A 17,107-nucleotide genomic window follows, 5' to 3' on the forward strand; every position below is an offset into this window, starting at 1 on the left:
ATTGTTTATTCCACGGAGAAGGGGAAAATATCTGTTATCAATTCCATTTACTCTAGAAAATCCTGAATTAACTGTTTTCTCAATCTCCTAAAATTGGTAAAGCATACAATGCATCTCTGTGGTGAGAAAAGACACAAAACGTATTTTTGGCATATGGAAATTTATTACTATCCTGCTTTCATCATCAAAACTTATGATCTTGGTCTTTCCTTCTTGCCTTTATATAAGGCCAAAAGAGAGACATTGGCTACTTTGACAACCTTAAAGCGGACTCCAGGAATGTCACCAACAGCATGACCTTTGCGACCAAATCCAGCAACCAGAACTTCATCATTTTCCTGGAATAAAATCAACAGTTTACTTCTGGTGTAAGTGGCAATCACCAAAAATACCCATTTATCCTATAAACAACTGAGGGAAACAGCTGCTACCCCAAAAACAGAAACAGACTAAAACACTTACCTCAATAAAATTCAAACAACCATCATTGGGTACAAAGGCGGTGATTTTTTTGCCATTCTTGATTAGTTGAACCCTGACACACTTCCTGATGGCAGAATTCGGTTGTTTGGCTTCAACCCCTCTGAAACATAAACAGCATGTAACACAGTAAGTTGGCTTTCTGAAAAGGGACACATTTTAGTTCATTAAGCGTAAAACTTATTAGAAATTGTAGTATTCCTACCTTTTCAACATAATCCTAAATTGCTAAACTTAAACGAAGTTTTTCTTTAGTCTTAGTTTCATTAGACCAATAGGGGAAACTTCTGGCCTCTTTATAGTTGTAAAACACGAACCAAGAAATAGAGCTAGAAATCCTGGATTCAAATCAGTACCACTAAATTTGATGGGATCATTTCGTAAAGTCAAAAAACTGTTGAGTGCTTGCAAATTCATGTGGCTCAATCTTAGCTGTAGAACATCAGGCAAGAAACTTCTCCATATTAGTTTTCTCACCGGGAAAGATGTAATTGTAAAGATGAAATAGTTGATGGGTGCGAATTATTTAGAATAGTTTCCACACATATTAAGCTCTCATAATGTCCCTTGTTTCATTATCGCTACTTTCTCCCCTCCGATGCCACCCCAATTCCTTCCAAACTAATGTTGAAAGTTTAAAAACCTCTGGAAATTATTTAACTTCCCAAAAGACACAGACACATAAAGACCTAGAATTTACATCAAGCCTTCTTTAAGCGCATCTATCCCGAGTTACCATACTAAAACCATGAAGTAAACAGCGATGGACTTTCACTTACACTTTTTCAAGCACAATTCCCTTGGCATGCGAAGCACCTCCAAAAGGGTTGGCCTTCAGGGCTGTGCCCAAATGGGCTTTCTTGTACTGCTTATCATGCCACTTCTGGTCTCGTCGGTGGCTACGGAGCTTCCTGGCAGTACGAAGACCGCGACACTTGCCTAAAATTGAAAATCACCTTAGATGCCCAGTAAAAACACCCAAATCTTATTTTACATTATCTCAGGTACTAGCCTCTTCTAGACTACAGGCCGGTAGGCTCTGACATCACACCCTGGCCCTAATACGAACCGCAAAGTTTCCCTTGAACCATCTAAGACGTGGACACAAGCGCTCCAACAGGTGTGCTCTCCCCAACGAATGAAGCCCCGCGCCAAAGCTCGGGGGGAAGCGGCGCCCTCCCCAACGCCCCCGCGTCCCTCTCGAACTCCGGCTCCGCGGCCTCCGAGCAGCCCTGGCCCTTTCCCGCCCGGCCATGTGCCTGCGGCAGCGGCGCTCCCCTGGCGCTCCCCATCTGCACCCCACCGTGGCTCTCCCTCACCGTTCTGTTTCTATCTGCCCGCCCGTCCCCGAAACCCCAGTTTGCTCGCGCAGCCCCCTCACCCCGGCCCGGGACACCTCACCCATGCTGCCGGCGCCAGGGACCTGAGCGAAAGAGAGAAGCAGCGCAGGAAGGAACCACAAACCATCGCGAGCAAGCCCCGCCCAGATGAGGACCCTTGCGGCTGTCTGCGCAGCGCCTGGTCCGGCTGGCGCCTCGCGGTAGAAAACGAGAAGTCTGCACCACTTTCCAGAATCTGCGTCGTGTTTAATTTGTGCGCAATTCAGAGATATCTAATTTGCACTGGGGTTTATTTCTTTTTATGTGAATGCCTTAGACAGAAGGAACAGGTACTACCAATCCCAGAAGCCTTTGCACGAGCCCCGCTCATGACGCAGGCGCCCTGGGCAAACCCACAGGGCGGGCTTTGTGGCGCTGGGTAGGAGGATGGAGAGGTCAGGCGTGTGGGTATACGTGCTGTCGAGTGGAGGCCTTTTGCTTACAGTTTGGAAAATTAGACCTCGGAGCCTTAATTCCTACTCACAAGAAGCACAGTAAATTGAAAAACGTTTAGTGAAGCAAGGTGACGTAGTATTTAAAAACCCATGCTTTAGTGAGAGACCCGGCCTTAAACCTCAAAGCTGCCGTCTTGGTTGTGGAATCTTGGGTGATTCATTTAATTGAGTCTTTAAACTTCAGTTTCTCTTGGAGAATGAAATAGATATGAAAATTTTCTGGGATTTTGGTTCATTCCACAACTAGTTTTTAAAATGTATTCTCTGTTCCCGGCACTGTTCTAGGCACTTGAGGATACAACAGTTAACAAGAGAGTGAAGGTTTCTGCTCTTATAAAGTCTATATTCTAGGTACGAGAAGACAAAATATAAGTGTATTTAAAATAAAAAGATAGTTTTATATATGGATAAGGTGCTATAGAGAAAATGCAGTTGGTTAGGTGATAGTGACTTGGGGATGTAGGTGGCTACCTTGGGTAGGGTGGTGTTAGAAGGTATCTCTGTGGCGATTACATTTGAGCTGAGATCCTAAAGAGAGGGAGCCATTCAGACAAGTGTATGGGTAAAACCTTCCAAGAAGAGGGATTCTCCATAAGTAGAATGGGCTGGTGCTTCTCAAGAACTGAGGGATCAGGGAGGGGGGAGCTGAGTGCTTGAAGAGTAGTGTGGTAATAGGTGAGGTTTGAGAGGTGCACAGGGTCATATGGAGCCTGTAGACCATGGTCAAGACTTTGTTTACTCTTCCTGTGATTGAATGCCTTTGGAAAGTTTTCAGCAGGGGAGTAACAAGATAGGGTTTATATTTTTTATAGTTTCACTCTGACTATTGTGAGGAGAAAAAAACTGTAAGATGAATCTGTGAAGCCAGTTGGGAGGGTGTTAACGCTACTTCAGTTGGGAGATGATACCCTTCTCAGTCCAAGGTGGTAAAAGTGGTTGGATTAGATTTACAGTTTGATGGTAGAGCCAACAGGATTTGCTCAGGACTGTAGGATGTGAGAGGGAAGTTAATTATGATTTGTGACCTGAGCAACTGAATGACTTGTGTTATTTACAGAGTGGAAAATACTGGGAGAGGAGCAGATTTAGAAAGAGATATTAAGGGTGCTGTTAAGGATGCATTAATTTTGAGAAGCTTGTTAGACTTCCAGGTAGGGATGTGAGGTGGGCAGTTGGATATACGGGTATGGTGTTCAGGAGAGTCATCAGTGAATAGATTGCATTGAAAGCCATGGCTCTGAGTGAGATCGTTTAGGGGATGACTGTAGGTGGAACAGAGAGAGGTTGGAGGCCTGAGCCTTAGGCACATGGAAACTTAGTGGTATGAAGAGAAGCAGATGAAGCGAAATAGACTGAGAAGGAGTGGCCAATGCCGTACTCTAATCAAAGCCAAGTGAAGAAGGTGGAAGTGAGCAAGTGTGAAGGAAGGGTAAGATGAGGACTGAGAATTGTATTTTGGATTTGGCAATGTGGAGGTTGTTGGTGCCTTTGTCAAGAGGGGATCCCGTGGAGTGGTGAAGATGTAAGCTTGATTGGGTTGGAGTCAGAATATGGGAGAGAAGGAACTATAGACAGCAATTATGGACAGTTTTTGCAAGGAGTTTTTCTATAATGTGCAGAGAAAGGGGGCCATATCTGGAGAGGATTGTGGAGCCAGGATGGATTTAAGAGGGCACATTTTATGACATTTTTGTATACTGATGGGATTATTCCAGTAGAGAAGTAAAAAATAGATAATTCATAGAGAAAAGGGATGACTGCATGAGCAAGTCCTTGAGTAGACTAGAGGGGTGCCTAAGTGGAGGAATTTTTTTTTTTTTGGCTGCGCATGTGGCCTGTGTGATCTTAGTTACAGTCCAGGGATCGAACCTGCACCCCATGCAGTGGAAGCGCAGAGTCTTAACCACTGGACCACCAGGGAAGTCCCTAAGTGGAGGAGTTGACCTGAGGAATAATAACAATTTATCTACAGTAATAGAGAAGGCAGAGTATAGGGGTACAACTGCAAGTAAATTGGAAGATCTTTTGATAAGAAGACGTGGAACTTCTCTTTTGACTACTCTTATCTCAATGAAATTAGCAGGGTCATCAGTGAAGAGAAGGAGTAGGGAAAAGAGGTTTGAGTAAAGGGTGTAAGATGTGAAATCACGTAGGATAACAATGCTAGCATTAAATAGTATTTACTGTGTGCCACATATTTTATGTGCCTTATATATATTAACTCATTTAATTCTCATAATTCTGAAAGGTAAATACTTTTATTACCTCTTTTACTGAGGGATAGTGTCTTAATCCAGTCACACTACTGTAACAGAATACCATAGACTGGATGGCTTATAAACAGCAGAAATTTATTTCTCACAGCTCTGGAGACTGGAAAGTCCAAGACAAAGGTGCTGGAAGATTTGGTGTATGGTGGGAGCCCGCTTCGCGGTTCATAGACTCTTTTGCAATAACCTCAAGTGGCAGAAGGTCCAAGGCAGCTCTGGGGTCGCTTTTATTTATATTCTGTTTTTTTGTTGTTGTGTGTTTTTTTCCAGTTTTATTGAGATATATTTGACATTTTGGACCCTCCTTATAGGAGTACTAATCCCATTCATGAGGGCTCCACCCTCATAACCTAATTTACTCCCAAAGGCCCCCCACCTACTAATGCTATCACATTGGGGATTAGGTCTCAACATGAATTTTGCCTTCTAATTTAGAAGTGTGGGAGGATAGATTGACAAGAGAATGTAGGATTGTTGAACAATTTTGAGGACCCATTTGAAACCGTAGTTACAAAGTTACATCAGTTAGCATGGTTTTGTGTATTGTTCAGATTCATTCAGTGTAGTGACTGAGTAGGTAGAGAGTTAGCTTTTAACATGCCTGGGAGTGGGATCTAGTTAGGTGAATGTGATGGAGGAAGGGCAAGGGAGTTGAGAGTATAAGGAATCTCTCTTTCCATGAGATTGAAGCTGGAGGAGTAAAGAGCCAGAGATAGGCAAAACAGTTCTGAAGGCCTGGCCCTACCAGATATGAGAAATTTCTATGAGGCTAAGTAAGATAGTGCAGCATTAGTACAGAAGTAGATAAATTGACTAATGAATAGAATAGAGAGCTCAGCAAAAGACTCCTATAGAATTAGTATAGAATATTATTAAATGACAGAATTAGATGTCAGATCAATGTGTAAAGGAAGGATTGTCAAACAGATGGAACTACACAAAAAGTGGTTACCCAAAGTAAATTGAATCACCATCTCAGGCTAAAAACAAAAACCAACTCCAGGCAGACTTGAGGGCCTGTATGTCAGCAATACAATTTTAAAATTCTTCATAGAAAACAAAGGTGAATATCTCCATGAACTTAGGAAAGGAAAATATTTCTAAAGAAGAAGAAAAGAATGATACATTTGACCATATTAAGAACCTTTGTTCAACAAAAACACCTGAAAGAAAGCAAAAAAACAAGTTACAAACTGAGTTGATATTCACAGGAAGTGTTCATATAAAGTTGGGATGGTTTGTTGCTTGAAAGTTTAGTAAAACATCCTGTAAAATCATCTGGGCTGGGTGTTTTCTGTGTAGGAAGGTAATAAACCTCAGCTTAAATATCTTTAATTAAATCTCTCATTTAAACTAAATCTCTTAATTTACAGAACTATTCGAGAACTGTGATTTCTTCTCGAGTCAGACCTGGTAAGTCATTTTTTTAAGTTTGTCTGTTTCATCTAAGTTTTCAAAATTGTTTCATAAAGCTGTTATGACATTCTCTTATGCATGAATATATGTATTTTTGTATATATGTACATATGTATTTTATATATATTTGTTTTTGGAAGGTTTTTAACAGTGAATATATAGTACTATATATAGTATATAGTACTATACAGGTTATCTCTTTCATTTTGAGTGAACTTTGGTAATGTGTGCCTTTCAAGGAATTTGTCCATTTCATCTAAGTTGTCAAATTTATGGACATAAAGTTGTTTGTACTATTCCTTTATAATCTTTTAAATATCTGTAGATTTATAGTGATGTCTTATCTTCCATTCCTGATATTGGTAAGTTGTATCTTCTTCCTCTTTTTTTCTTGGTCAGTTAGAAGTTTTGTAATCTTATTGATGTACTCCAAGAACCAACTTTTGCTTTCACTGATTTTCTCTATTGTTTTTCTGCTTTCATTTTTATTGATTTCTGGTCTTTTTTATTATTTACTTTCTTCTGCTTGTTTTAGACTTAAATGGAAGCTTATGTCATTGATTTGAGGTCTTTGTTCTTTTTTAGTATATGTAGTATGGCTATCCTTCTAAGTACTGCTTGAGCTGCATGCTGTGAGTTTTGATATGTTATATTTTAATTTTAATTCATTTCAAAACATCTGCTAATTTCTCTTTTGATTTTCTTTTTGACCTATGGATTATTTAGAATTGTGTTATTTAATTTCCAAATATTTGGAGATTTTCTAAATATCTGTGTTACTTATTTCTAATTTAATTCCATTATGGTCTAAGAACATCCTTTTTTGATTGCAATATTTTTAAAATGTGTTGAGGTTTGCTTTATGGGCCAGAATATAGTCACTCTTAGTGCATTCTGTATGTACACTTGAAAAGAAAGTATATTTTGCTGAGGAAGAATGTCCTATAAATGTTAATTAGCCCAAGGTGGTTGATAGTGCTGTTCAGGTCTTCTGTATCCTGTATTCGAGATGATAGTGACATTATGTGGAGAGAGTGGGGATCAGAGTTGGATGTTGGGTTATGTTTACTTTAGGTAGTGGGTTTAATTATTATATTATTATATAAACCAACAAGTAAATAAAGCATGAACCAATGGTCAGAATGCGTTATGAACCAAGGATTTTGATTACTATGAAAATTTTTTAAAAAGGATTTAATTTTTGTTTTTGGAGCTTTGAATTTTTTACTTCGTGATAAAGAACTTATTATGTAATTTGGAGCCTGAAAGGAGACAGAATTTCCTTTGACCTTGGACCCTGAATTTTCTAAAACAGTACCCAAACAAGAATCAGCTTGAGGAGTTAGAGGAAAAGAAAGCTGCCATGGCTAAAGTGTAGTGAGCCAGCTGGAAAACAGAGGAAGGTGAAGTCCAAGAGGTGGGCAGGATCAGCTCATGTCCAACCTGTAGGCCAGGATAAGGAGTTTGGGTTTTATTCTGAGTGTGATGAGAAGCCACTGGAGGCTTCAGGTGAAAGAATGACAAGATCTGATCTGCATCTTAAAAATATCACTGTGTCTGCCATGGTAGGCCACCACAGAGGGACAAGAGAGGACTAGGGCTATCCAAGGAGGGGACTGTTGCAATAGAATAGGTGAGAGATCATAGATAAGTAGCATTGGAGGTGGAGAGATGTCATAAGGGTCAGGATATAATTTGGAGTTAGATCATGTTGGAAAGAGCAAAATCATTGACATCATCATCATCACTATCACCACCACCACCATCATGAACATCTAACAGATATTGAGTACTGTTTAGTGTCAGGCTTAGGATTTCACATGCATAATTTCTTTTATCTTCAAAACAACTCCTATGTGGTAGGTGCTGTTATTAGACCCATTTTACCATTTAAGTTGAGACTTAAAGAAGTTAACTTTCTTAACCAGAACACATTTGTTGGTTTCCAGATTAGTTATAAGACACAATTTTGATTTTTAAAGAGTTTAGAAAAATTTTTGATGAATGTAAAGTAAATGTGGTGCAAAATTGATGGGAAATAATTTTCTAGCCAGTAAAACACCAGGAAATCTAAGGGGTATAGTTGTTAAGATTAAAGTATTCTTAATATAAATTGCAACCCCATATCCATGGGTTACTAGAGATATGTGAAAACCGACAGACACTTTGTCACAGAAGATCCTGTTTGGTAGTTCATAAAATGTTGGGGGGAACAGGGGCAGGAAGGAGAACAAGTTTTTCCTAGTATTTCCTCCAAGTAGAAGGTGTTAAATTAGTTTAACTCCTTATTTCTCTGCCAATCTACTCATTCCATGCCAGGTGAGATGAGGTGACATCTCTCTTCATGTGGTAAATTTAGAAAAAATAGTTTAGGCATGTTCAGTTCTTCCTTTTTTCCTTTTTGGGACCCAGCCTGCCATGGAGCACACATTTCCTCCTGTTTCTTCTGGGGCAGGCCTCTCTTCCCTATTGAGAGCCTAGTGCTGCTGTGATAGGCTGCCATGTCTGTCTTCTGCGGGGAGGGGTTCAGTTACAATCCATTTTGCTCCTGCACTAAGCTTTGTCCTCCAACCTGGCCTTTCTAATAAAGATGGTATTTGGGCCTCTGCTTGTCTTACTCCTTGTTTTATATCTCAGTTTAGCACTCAGGTGGGGCAGAAGAGTATTATTATTTGACTTCTCTCGGAGCCCGCCAACTAAGAAGAAAGATTGATCTTCATAAATTAGATCAGTTGATGAGGAGACTTAGGTCAAGGGTGATGCTGTTTCTTTGTTCTGTATGGGCAAGAAGTTAGCTTTGGGGAAGAATGGCTAAGAGTTTTAACAATGTTGACAATTGATTCTGGAGCATTTGGAATGGTTAGAAGTTACTCCTAGTGTTTTAGCTATAAAAATGGAGGCATTAGTTGCTGTGGAAGTGTGACAAGATAAAATAACAGCTTTATGGGGCTTCCCTGGTGGCACAGTGGTTGAGAGTCCGCCTGCCGATGCAGGGGACACAGGATCGTGCCCAAGCGGCGGAGCCGCTAGGCCCGTGAGCCATGGCCGCTGAGCCTGTGCGTCCGGAGCCTGTGCTCTGCAACGGGAGAGGCCACAACAGTGAGAGGCCCGCGTACTGCAAAAAAATAAAAATAAAAAAAATAACAGCTTTAAGTGGGGAAGAATAAGCAGTAAAAGTAAGACCAGTGAGTATACGCTCTGTATAACTACTATTAATAAGTGTTGAGTGCTTCATTTTACCTGATTAAATTATTAAACACAACTTTTCCTGTATGCAAAATTAATGAGATTTCTTATCCTCTCATTCTAGCTACTTTTTGATGTAGTTGTTTCTTCTCATATACCTATTCTGTGGAACTAAAGAAATATGTGTATTGCCATATAATCTTACTAACATTCAAGCCTGATCTTTAAAATCTTGTTATTTAATTAAACCTCTGTTTAGGATCTAAGGGGAATTGACAGTGCTGTTCTTTGATGCCCTTTGTGAAGTTCCTGGAAGAGAGTTATCATTTTAATATGCATGTTAGAAGTTATTCTCCAGGTGTTCTCTAACTTGGCTGAAAACCAAACAAAAGAAAATAGGCCTCTATTTCATCAGGGACCTTTGAATTATAAGAAATGAAAGATAATTTTTCTCACTAGGAAAAGAAAATAACTTTCTTCACTCAATGGAACATTAAGTTTTAGAATCTTATTCCCTGGAGATGTTTAAGAACCTGTAGGTGGGCCAAATCTTTGCTGTCTGAGTTCAGTGGGGACCAGTTGATGTTTGTGATGGAGAATGGCTGGTGTCACTCTTTCTGCCTTTTCATTCCATAGTAAAATGAAGTTTCACCAGGACTATTTGTAGATTATTTAAATGTAATAATATTATAATATATAAATATAAAACTTTTATGAAAGTAAATGTGTAAAATTTTGAGCATTTTCTGTTACTAAGATTTTTATTGTTTAAAGGACTTTAAATAAGGTTAAACAAGATTTTTTTCCATAAATTGAAAAAAAAAGAAAAAGAAGGAATGAGGAAGTGGAGGAAGAGAGGAAGAAAAGAAGTGAGGGGTTCTGGGTTTTTATAGCTACACAAAGGACAGAGGTAATTTTTCCACTGCTCTAAAACATTACTTTTTGATCTTGTTGGTTCTAGCAGTCATTACTGATTATGAAGATAACCCAAATGAATGAATCTATAACCAGTTCATATATAAGATCATTTTTTGTACTATGTGCCAGTGAATTTTGAAATTTACTTATATAGGTTTTCAGTTAAAATTTCCAGGCTTATGTTAATTATGCAGCAGACAACATCTTGGATTTTACCGAGTAGTTGTACATAATGCTCTGAAGTATTAATTTTTGTCCAAAGAATCCGTTTTGCTCTTTCTATAAACGGCAGCTTAAAGTATAGGGCAACATCAAAAAGCACATATTCTCAATGTGAGTTTTATTTTATGAATTAAAACTCTGATTCCTGTCTGTTGAGGTGAGGACTGTGCAGGTGCCTGTGAGAGCATTTTTGAGAGTAGTAGAGGCATTTTCTTCCCTAGGAAAGCTGCTTCAACTCTTCAAAGGAGATAGTTATGACTCATCTCTTATCTCTTTATCTATTATATACCTGCCTCTCTCCCCCTCATCTAATCAGCCGTTGCTTGGAGTGGAGGTGGGACTTCAGAGAAGTTTGCTAGGTGAAACGTCCCCAAAGTGTTTACCCCAGCAATTATGTGTTCACATCTCTGCATATCACTCGTTTGAGATCTTTTTTGGGGTGAAGACTAGGTCCTTTTTACCTTGTATACCTGGCATCTAGCATATGACAATCAATGTTTGCATAATGGACAGATTTATGAAACATCAGACCTCCTGGTTCAGTTTAGCTTGAGAAACGAGAATGTAAAAGTGTGCCACTAATTTGGCACATTATCCACATTCCATGAAGTCAAAGGGGGATCTCAAGTAAGAAACATTAACATTTAAATCAAAAGCACTTGTGTTTCATTTGCTAACCTGATTCTAATCAACTCAAGTTGATTTGATGAAAATTGTTAGAAATCATGGCAGCAGTTAGGCTCTGAACTGGATAAAGAGTCCGTATTAGTCTGGATTCTCCAGAGAAAACCAATAGGAGATATATACATATATATGCACACATATGAATATGAATATATGATTTAATATAGGAGTTGGCTTTTGCAGTTATAGAGGCTAAGAAGACCCAACATCTATAGTCAGCAAGCTAGAGACCCAGGAGAGCCAATGTTGTATAGTTCCATTTGTAGTCTGAGTCAGACAGGAAAAGACTGATGTCCTTGCTACAAGACAGGTAGAGAAAGTGAAGTCTCCCTTACTCTACCTTTTTGTTCTGTTTGGACCTTCAGTGGGTTGGATGAGGACCACTCACCTTGGAAAGGGCAATCTGTTTTGCTCAATCTACTGATTCAAAATGTTCATCTCATTCAGAAACACCCTGAGAGACACAACCAAGTATCTGGGTACTTAACAGCCCAGTTAAGTTGACACACATTAACCGTCACAGAGTCATACCCCTGACAAGGAGCAAGAAGTACATACATAATATGGTATTTTGCTAATAAACTAATGTAATGTGGGTTTTGTCCATTTGCATTTTCAAGCTACTGAATTTGATGGAATACTTGAATTAGTTGATTTTCTAGCTACAATTGCCTAAATATTCGGGCGCTAGGAGTCACAGCCATGTGGCATGAAGTGGGAATTAATTATGTAACATTTTTGATAGGTTTATTCATTATTCTGTACACTTTATTTAGCACCAACTTGGACCAGCAGCGTCTTGGTGTACATCAGTTAATTAGACATGTTCCCTGCCCTCACGGAGCAGGCCTTCTTATGAGGAAACGCAATGCAAATAAGTAACAAGAAAATAAATGTCTTGGTACCAATTGTGATATATGTTATGATGAGAGTGAACAGAAGGCAGGGAGAGCTAGAGGGGTGTGAGGTGATCCCTACAGAAAGAACAATATGTGCAGAGTCATTGAGGTGCAAAAAAGCTTGGCATATGGAGGGTGTTGAGAAGCTGAGTGCAAGCCAGTGTGCTGGAGCATGGTGGAAGAAGGGTGGCCATAAATGAGGCGAGAGAGACCAGCAAGGGCCAGGCCATGCAGAGGTTTGTAGGAGGTATATGGATTTGGATTTTGAATCAGCGTGCAAAGACCATTGTAATTGATTTGAACATTTGACTAATGCGATTTTCAGTCTGAGAGCATTTGGATGAATAGAGACTGTGGTCTGACAAACGCTAGATGCTCCTTGAAGTAAATATTAGAATTAAGATAGATCCATTTTTTTCCCATGAGAACTCAATTCTGTATACTTATATATGATTATGGAAGATAGATTTTTGATATTCATATTTTCAGGTAACATTTTGTTTAATAATATATAGTAAATCAGAAGATGAAGCAAATCCAAGTATTTTCAGTTGGAAAAAAGGCAGCATGGATGTACAACTTCCTGTTCTCTCATGGAAAATGTTGAGGGAATATTTTCCATGCACCTCTGTATTTTCTGTTTATCTTGTAAGTCACTAATTGCTCTTCGTTTTGGAATATCTTTAGGATGTTTGTATAGCGAACAGCCTTGAAAGGTAGAAATAATGTCTTTCTCTCTAGCAGAGGGGCAGGTTTGTTTATAGCCTTGGAAACTCAGGGTTTTTCTCCTGAAATGAAACCCACCGTGTGTACAAGCATCCATCTGGGCCCGCCTATATTGCTTTATGGGCAAAGGGAGCTAACACAAATAGACTGATGCTCATACTGCTTGTTCTGTGGTGAGTAGTAAATAAAGTCCTTTGTCTCTGACCCATGAGTCTTATCTTCTGCTAGTATGCATGAAGCCATAACAGGCTAACCTGTTAGCTCCCAAGTTGGGAAAAACCTCAGACCTTCAAAGTTTTGGACAGAGACCCCTTAGCTGTCTGAGCAGGCAGGTATATTGCCACACAGGTGATACCCTGTGCTTTGCAGTCTGCAAGCTATCATATTAGCATTTTTTTTGTCACTGATTTTCTCCTCCAGAGTCACAAGATGAGCTATTCTCAGACAATCACATCTTAAGTGTGACTTCTATTCTAAAATACATGTGTGAAACCTACTAACTACTAATTATTCTGCCTTAAATATTCTTAACCAAGTGGGAAAAAATTTCGACACCAGCAAGAATGCTATATTAAAATTTTAGAATCATCCAGTCATAAAATACATTAAAATGATACTTGATTTAAATAAAAAATGTTGTATATGTGTATGTGCCTGAAAATATAAAGGAAGCGTATTTTCAAGAAAGTTTGTTACATGATAAGCACTAAGGGACTAACACTGTGGTTTCTGAGTGTTCACAGAACCATTATTATCACAGTACAGGATCACCATGGGCTTGGGCTCTCACCTCCTCCTGACCAGGTGTTTGAGGAGCAATGTGATCAGCTACTCCTTCTACTACTGTGGGAGACTATGAGGTATTGCTCGGGCAGCTGGAGATGTTCTGTGTTTGCACTGTCCAGTACAGCAGCCACTAGCCACATGTGGTTATTGAGCACTTGAAGTTTGGTTAGTCTGAATTGAGATGTGTATAAGTGTAGATTAAATCAATATACCAGATTTCAGACTTAAGGCAGAAAAGGAAGGTAAAATATCTCATTAATAATTTAAAAAATTACTTATGTTTGGAATAATATTTTAGATGTATCAGGTTAAATAAAATATATTATTAAAACTAATTTCACCTGCTTATTTTTAATTCTTTCAATGTGGCTACTAGAAAACTTTAAATTACATATGTACAATAGCTCTTATTTTATTTCTACTGAGCAATGTTTTAGATCTTTGCTACTCACAGAGCAGTCCTCAGGCAAGCAGCATCAGCATCATCCGGAAACTTGTTAGAAACAAAGAAGCTCATGTCCCACCCCAGACCTACTGAATCAGGATTTGCATTTTTAGAAAATCTCATGTGATTTGTATGCATGTTAAAATTTGAGTAGCAGAGAGTCCTTAAGACTAGGATTGCCAGATTTAGCAAATAAAAGTACAAGATATCCAGTGGAATTTAGTTTTCAGATAAACAACAAATAATTTCTTAGTATAGTATGTCCCAAGTATTACATGGGGCATACTTAGTAATAAAATTATTTGTTTTTTTATCTGAAGTTCACATTTAACCAAGTGTCCCGAATTCTATTTGGCAACACTGCCTATGACAAAACTCCTCCTGCCCAGACCTGTCTTGCTCCTTGAAATTCCATGGAATCAGGAAGAGGACAGAAAGGTAAAAGAAAAGGCTAAGGGTGGAAGTTGGGTGCAGTGAAAGAACAGAGAAGAAAGGAAATACATGCTGAGAAGTAGGAATAAGATGGGGCATGGACAGACCTTTTGTATTTTATAATTTTTATTAGCAATTTTCTTCCTTACTTCTGTTTTCTCCCACTTCTCCCAGTCATTGTGATTTAATCTCCTCATTTTCTATAGGGCTCCCTAGAGCCATGTTAGAAGATGGTATTTGTGCAAAGTGGACAGTGAGGAAGGTAGTATCTCATCAGGGTCAAGTCCCAAGTCTTCCTATAATGCATCCTCTCTGAAATGCCACTTACAAATAGCCCCTTTCAGCTACCAGTAGTTTGCCATTAAAAAGATCAAGGTTCTTAAGTGTCAAAAATGCTGACACTTGGGCTTCCCTGGTGGCGCAGTGGTTGAGAATCTGCCTGCTAATGCAGGGGACATGGGTTCGAGCCCTGGTCTGGGAAGATCCCACGTGCCGCGGAGCAACTAGGCCCATGAGCCACAACTACTGAGTCTGTGTGTCTGGAGCCTGTGCTCCACAACGAGAGGCCACGACAGTGAGAGGTCCGCGCACCGCGATGAAGAGTGGCCCCACTTGCCACAACTAGAGAAAGCCCTTGCACAGAAATGAAGACCCAACACAGCCAAAAATAAAAATAAGTAAATTAAAAGAAGGCTCAACATTAAAAAAAAAAATGCTGACACTTTCATTTTGGAGGATTTTCTTTATTGTGACTTTTTAATTGTATGTTTTTATACAAAACAACTGTTAGGAATTTTGTTGTTTGTTTGATGCTTTTTAGGTGGTGGTGGGTTGAAGTGGAGGCTGGCAAAGAAGGAATAACAATAGATATTCTTTATTTAGCTAGGCATTGAAGTAAGAAAAGGCTTTCATCTGTGTTAATTATTTAAAATTTTATTATATTGTGATAAAAACACAATATGAGATGCAGTCTCTTAACAAATTTTTAAGTGTGCAGTACAGTATTGTTAAATATAGATGCAGTCTTGTACAGCAGGTCTCTAGAATGTATTAATATTGCTTAAATGAAGCTTTGTGCCAGTTAATTAGCAAGTCCTATTTCCTCGTTCCCCAGCCCTTGGCAACCACCATTCCACTCTTTGATTCTCTGAATTTGCCTGTATTAGACACCTCATATAAATGGAATCATATAGTATTTGTGACTGGCTTATTTCACTTAGATAAATGTCCTCAAGGTTCATCCATGTTGTCACATATTGCAGAATTTCCTTTTTATTTAAAGGCTGAATAATATTTCATTGTATGTATATATCACGTATTGTTTATCCATCCATCCATGAACAGAGACTTAGGTTTTTTTCTACCTCTTGGCTATAGTGAATAGTGCTGCAGTGAAAATGGGAGTGCTAATATCTCTTTGAGATCCTGATTTCAATTCTTGTGGATAATGATCAATAAGCGCAATTGTAGGATCATATGGTAGTTCTATTTTTAATTTTTTGAGGAGTCTGCATATTGTTTTCCATAGCAACTGCACCATTTTGTATTCCCACCAACAGTGTACATGGGTTCCGATTTCTCCACATCCTTGCCAACACTTCTTTTTTTGATAATGACCACCCTGACAGGTGTGAGATGATGTCTCTTTGTGGTTTTGATTTTTATTTCCCTGATGATTAATGACACTGAGCACTTTTCATATACATGTTGGCCATTTGTGTGTCTTCTTTGGAGAAATGTCTATTCAAATCGTTCACCCACTTTAAAATTGTGTTATTTGTTTTATGCTATTGAGTTGTAGGAGTTCCTCATATATTTTGGAAATTAACCCTATATCAGACGTATGTTTTGCAAATACTTTCTCTCATTCTATAGGTTGCCTTTTCACTCTGTTGATTGTTTCCTTTGCTGTGTAGAAGCTTTTTAGTTTGATGTAGTCCTATGTCTGTTTTTGCTTTTATTGCTCATGCTTTGGGAGCATAGCCATAAAATTATTGACAAAACCAATGTCCTGAAGCTTTTCCCCTATGCTTTCTTCTAGGTTTTAAGTCTTTAATCCATTTTGAGTTGATTTTTGTATATGGTGTGAGATAAGGATCCAATTTCATTCTTTTGCATGTGGATATCCAGTTTTCCCAGCATCATTTGTTGAAGAGACTGTCCTTTTCCCATTGTATGTTCTTGGCACCCTTGTTGACCAGTTACCGTTATGTGCATGTATTTATTTCTAGGGTCTCTAGTCTGTTCTACTGTTCTATATGTCTGTCTTTATGCCAGTACTGTTCTGTTTTAATTACTGTAGCTTTGTAATGTATTTTGAAATCATGAAGTGTGATGCCTCCAGCTTTGTTCTTCTTTCTCAAGGTAGATTTGGCTATTCAGGGCCTTGTTTAATCTTCACAACAATTCTTTGAGTTAAGTACCTTTGTCCCCACTCTGCAAATGAAGAAAAGTAACTTGCCTAATATCAGATAGCTAGTAAGAGCTGGAGCTGGGAATGCACTTTAGTGCTGTCTGACTCCAAAGCCAGTGTGCTTTACCATTGCATTTCATGCCTCTCAGCAAATGGAGAGTCATGAATTCAATAGGACACATACATAAAATTAGTTTAGCCTCAGAGAGTTTTACTTAGTTATTCACCTGAAAAATGCCTGTGATATTGTATACTTCATAGATTTTTGAGGAGAATTTGTTTCCTGAAAAGCATTATGAGATTCTGAAGAGAGTACCAAAACTATGCCAATTTCTAAAAAGAGCTTAATAATCTTTCATTGCGATGAATAATCAAACAACCTAAACAGACTCATTA

The 17,107-nt window shown here is 38.8% G+C and overlaps 1 protein-coding gene and 1 long non-coding RNA gene across 2 annotated transcripts; one reads left to right on the top strand and one right to left on the bottom strand.

Moving 5' to 3' along the window:
- Positions 1 to 143: 143 nt before the first annotated feature.
- On the bottom strand, positions 144 to 2,089 carry RPS23 (ribosomal protein S23). Its single transcript, XM_067731163.1, has 4 exons — positions 1,882 to 2,089; positions 1,260 to 1,419; positions 463 to 583; positions 144 to 338 (listed from the first exon to the last, which is right to left on the bottom strand). The coding sequence occupies exons 1-4, from the start codon at positions 1,883 to 1,885 to the stop codon at positions 192 to 194; spliced, it is 432 nt and encodes a 143-aa protein (XP_067587264.1). The 5' UTR covers positions 1,886 to 2,089; the 3' UTR covers positions 144 to 191.
- Positions 2,090 to 2,218: 129 nt separating this feature from the next.
- LOC137221457 (uncharacterized) lies at positions 2,219 to 6,356 on the top strand. The gene is made up of 3 exons (XR_010942010.1): positions 2,219 to 2,382; positions 5,958 to 5,997; positions 6,326 to 6,356. It is a non-coding gene; the product is annotated as an uncharacterized lncRNA (long non-coding RNA).
- Positions 6,357 to 17,107: the final 10,751 nt, after the last annotated feature.

Source organism: Pseudorca crassidens, chromosome 3 (genome assembly GCF_039906515.1).
Source record: "Pseudorca crassidens isolate mPseCra1 chromosome 3, mPseCra1.hap1, whole genome shotgun sequence".
Classification (NCBI taxonomy): Eukaryota; Metazoa; Chordata; class Mammalia; order Artiodactyla; family Delphinidae; genus Pseudorca; species Pseudorca crassidens.

Coding starts and splice junctions, on each gene's coding strand:
- RPS23 (XM_067731163.1), bottom strand. Junction 584..1,259: donor GGAATTGTGCTTGAAAAAGT/GTAAGTGAAAGT, acceptor TTTATGTTTCAG/AGGGGTTGAAGCCAAACAAC. Junction 339..462: donor GTTGTTTGAATTTTATTGAG/GTAAGTGTTTTA, acceptor ATTTTATTCCAG/GAAAATGATGAAGTTCTGGT.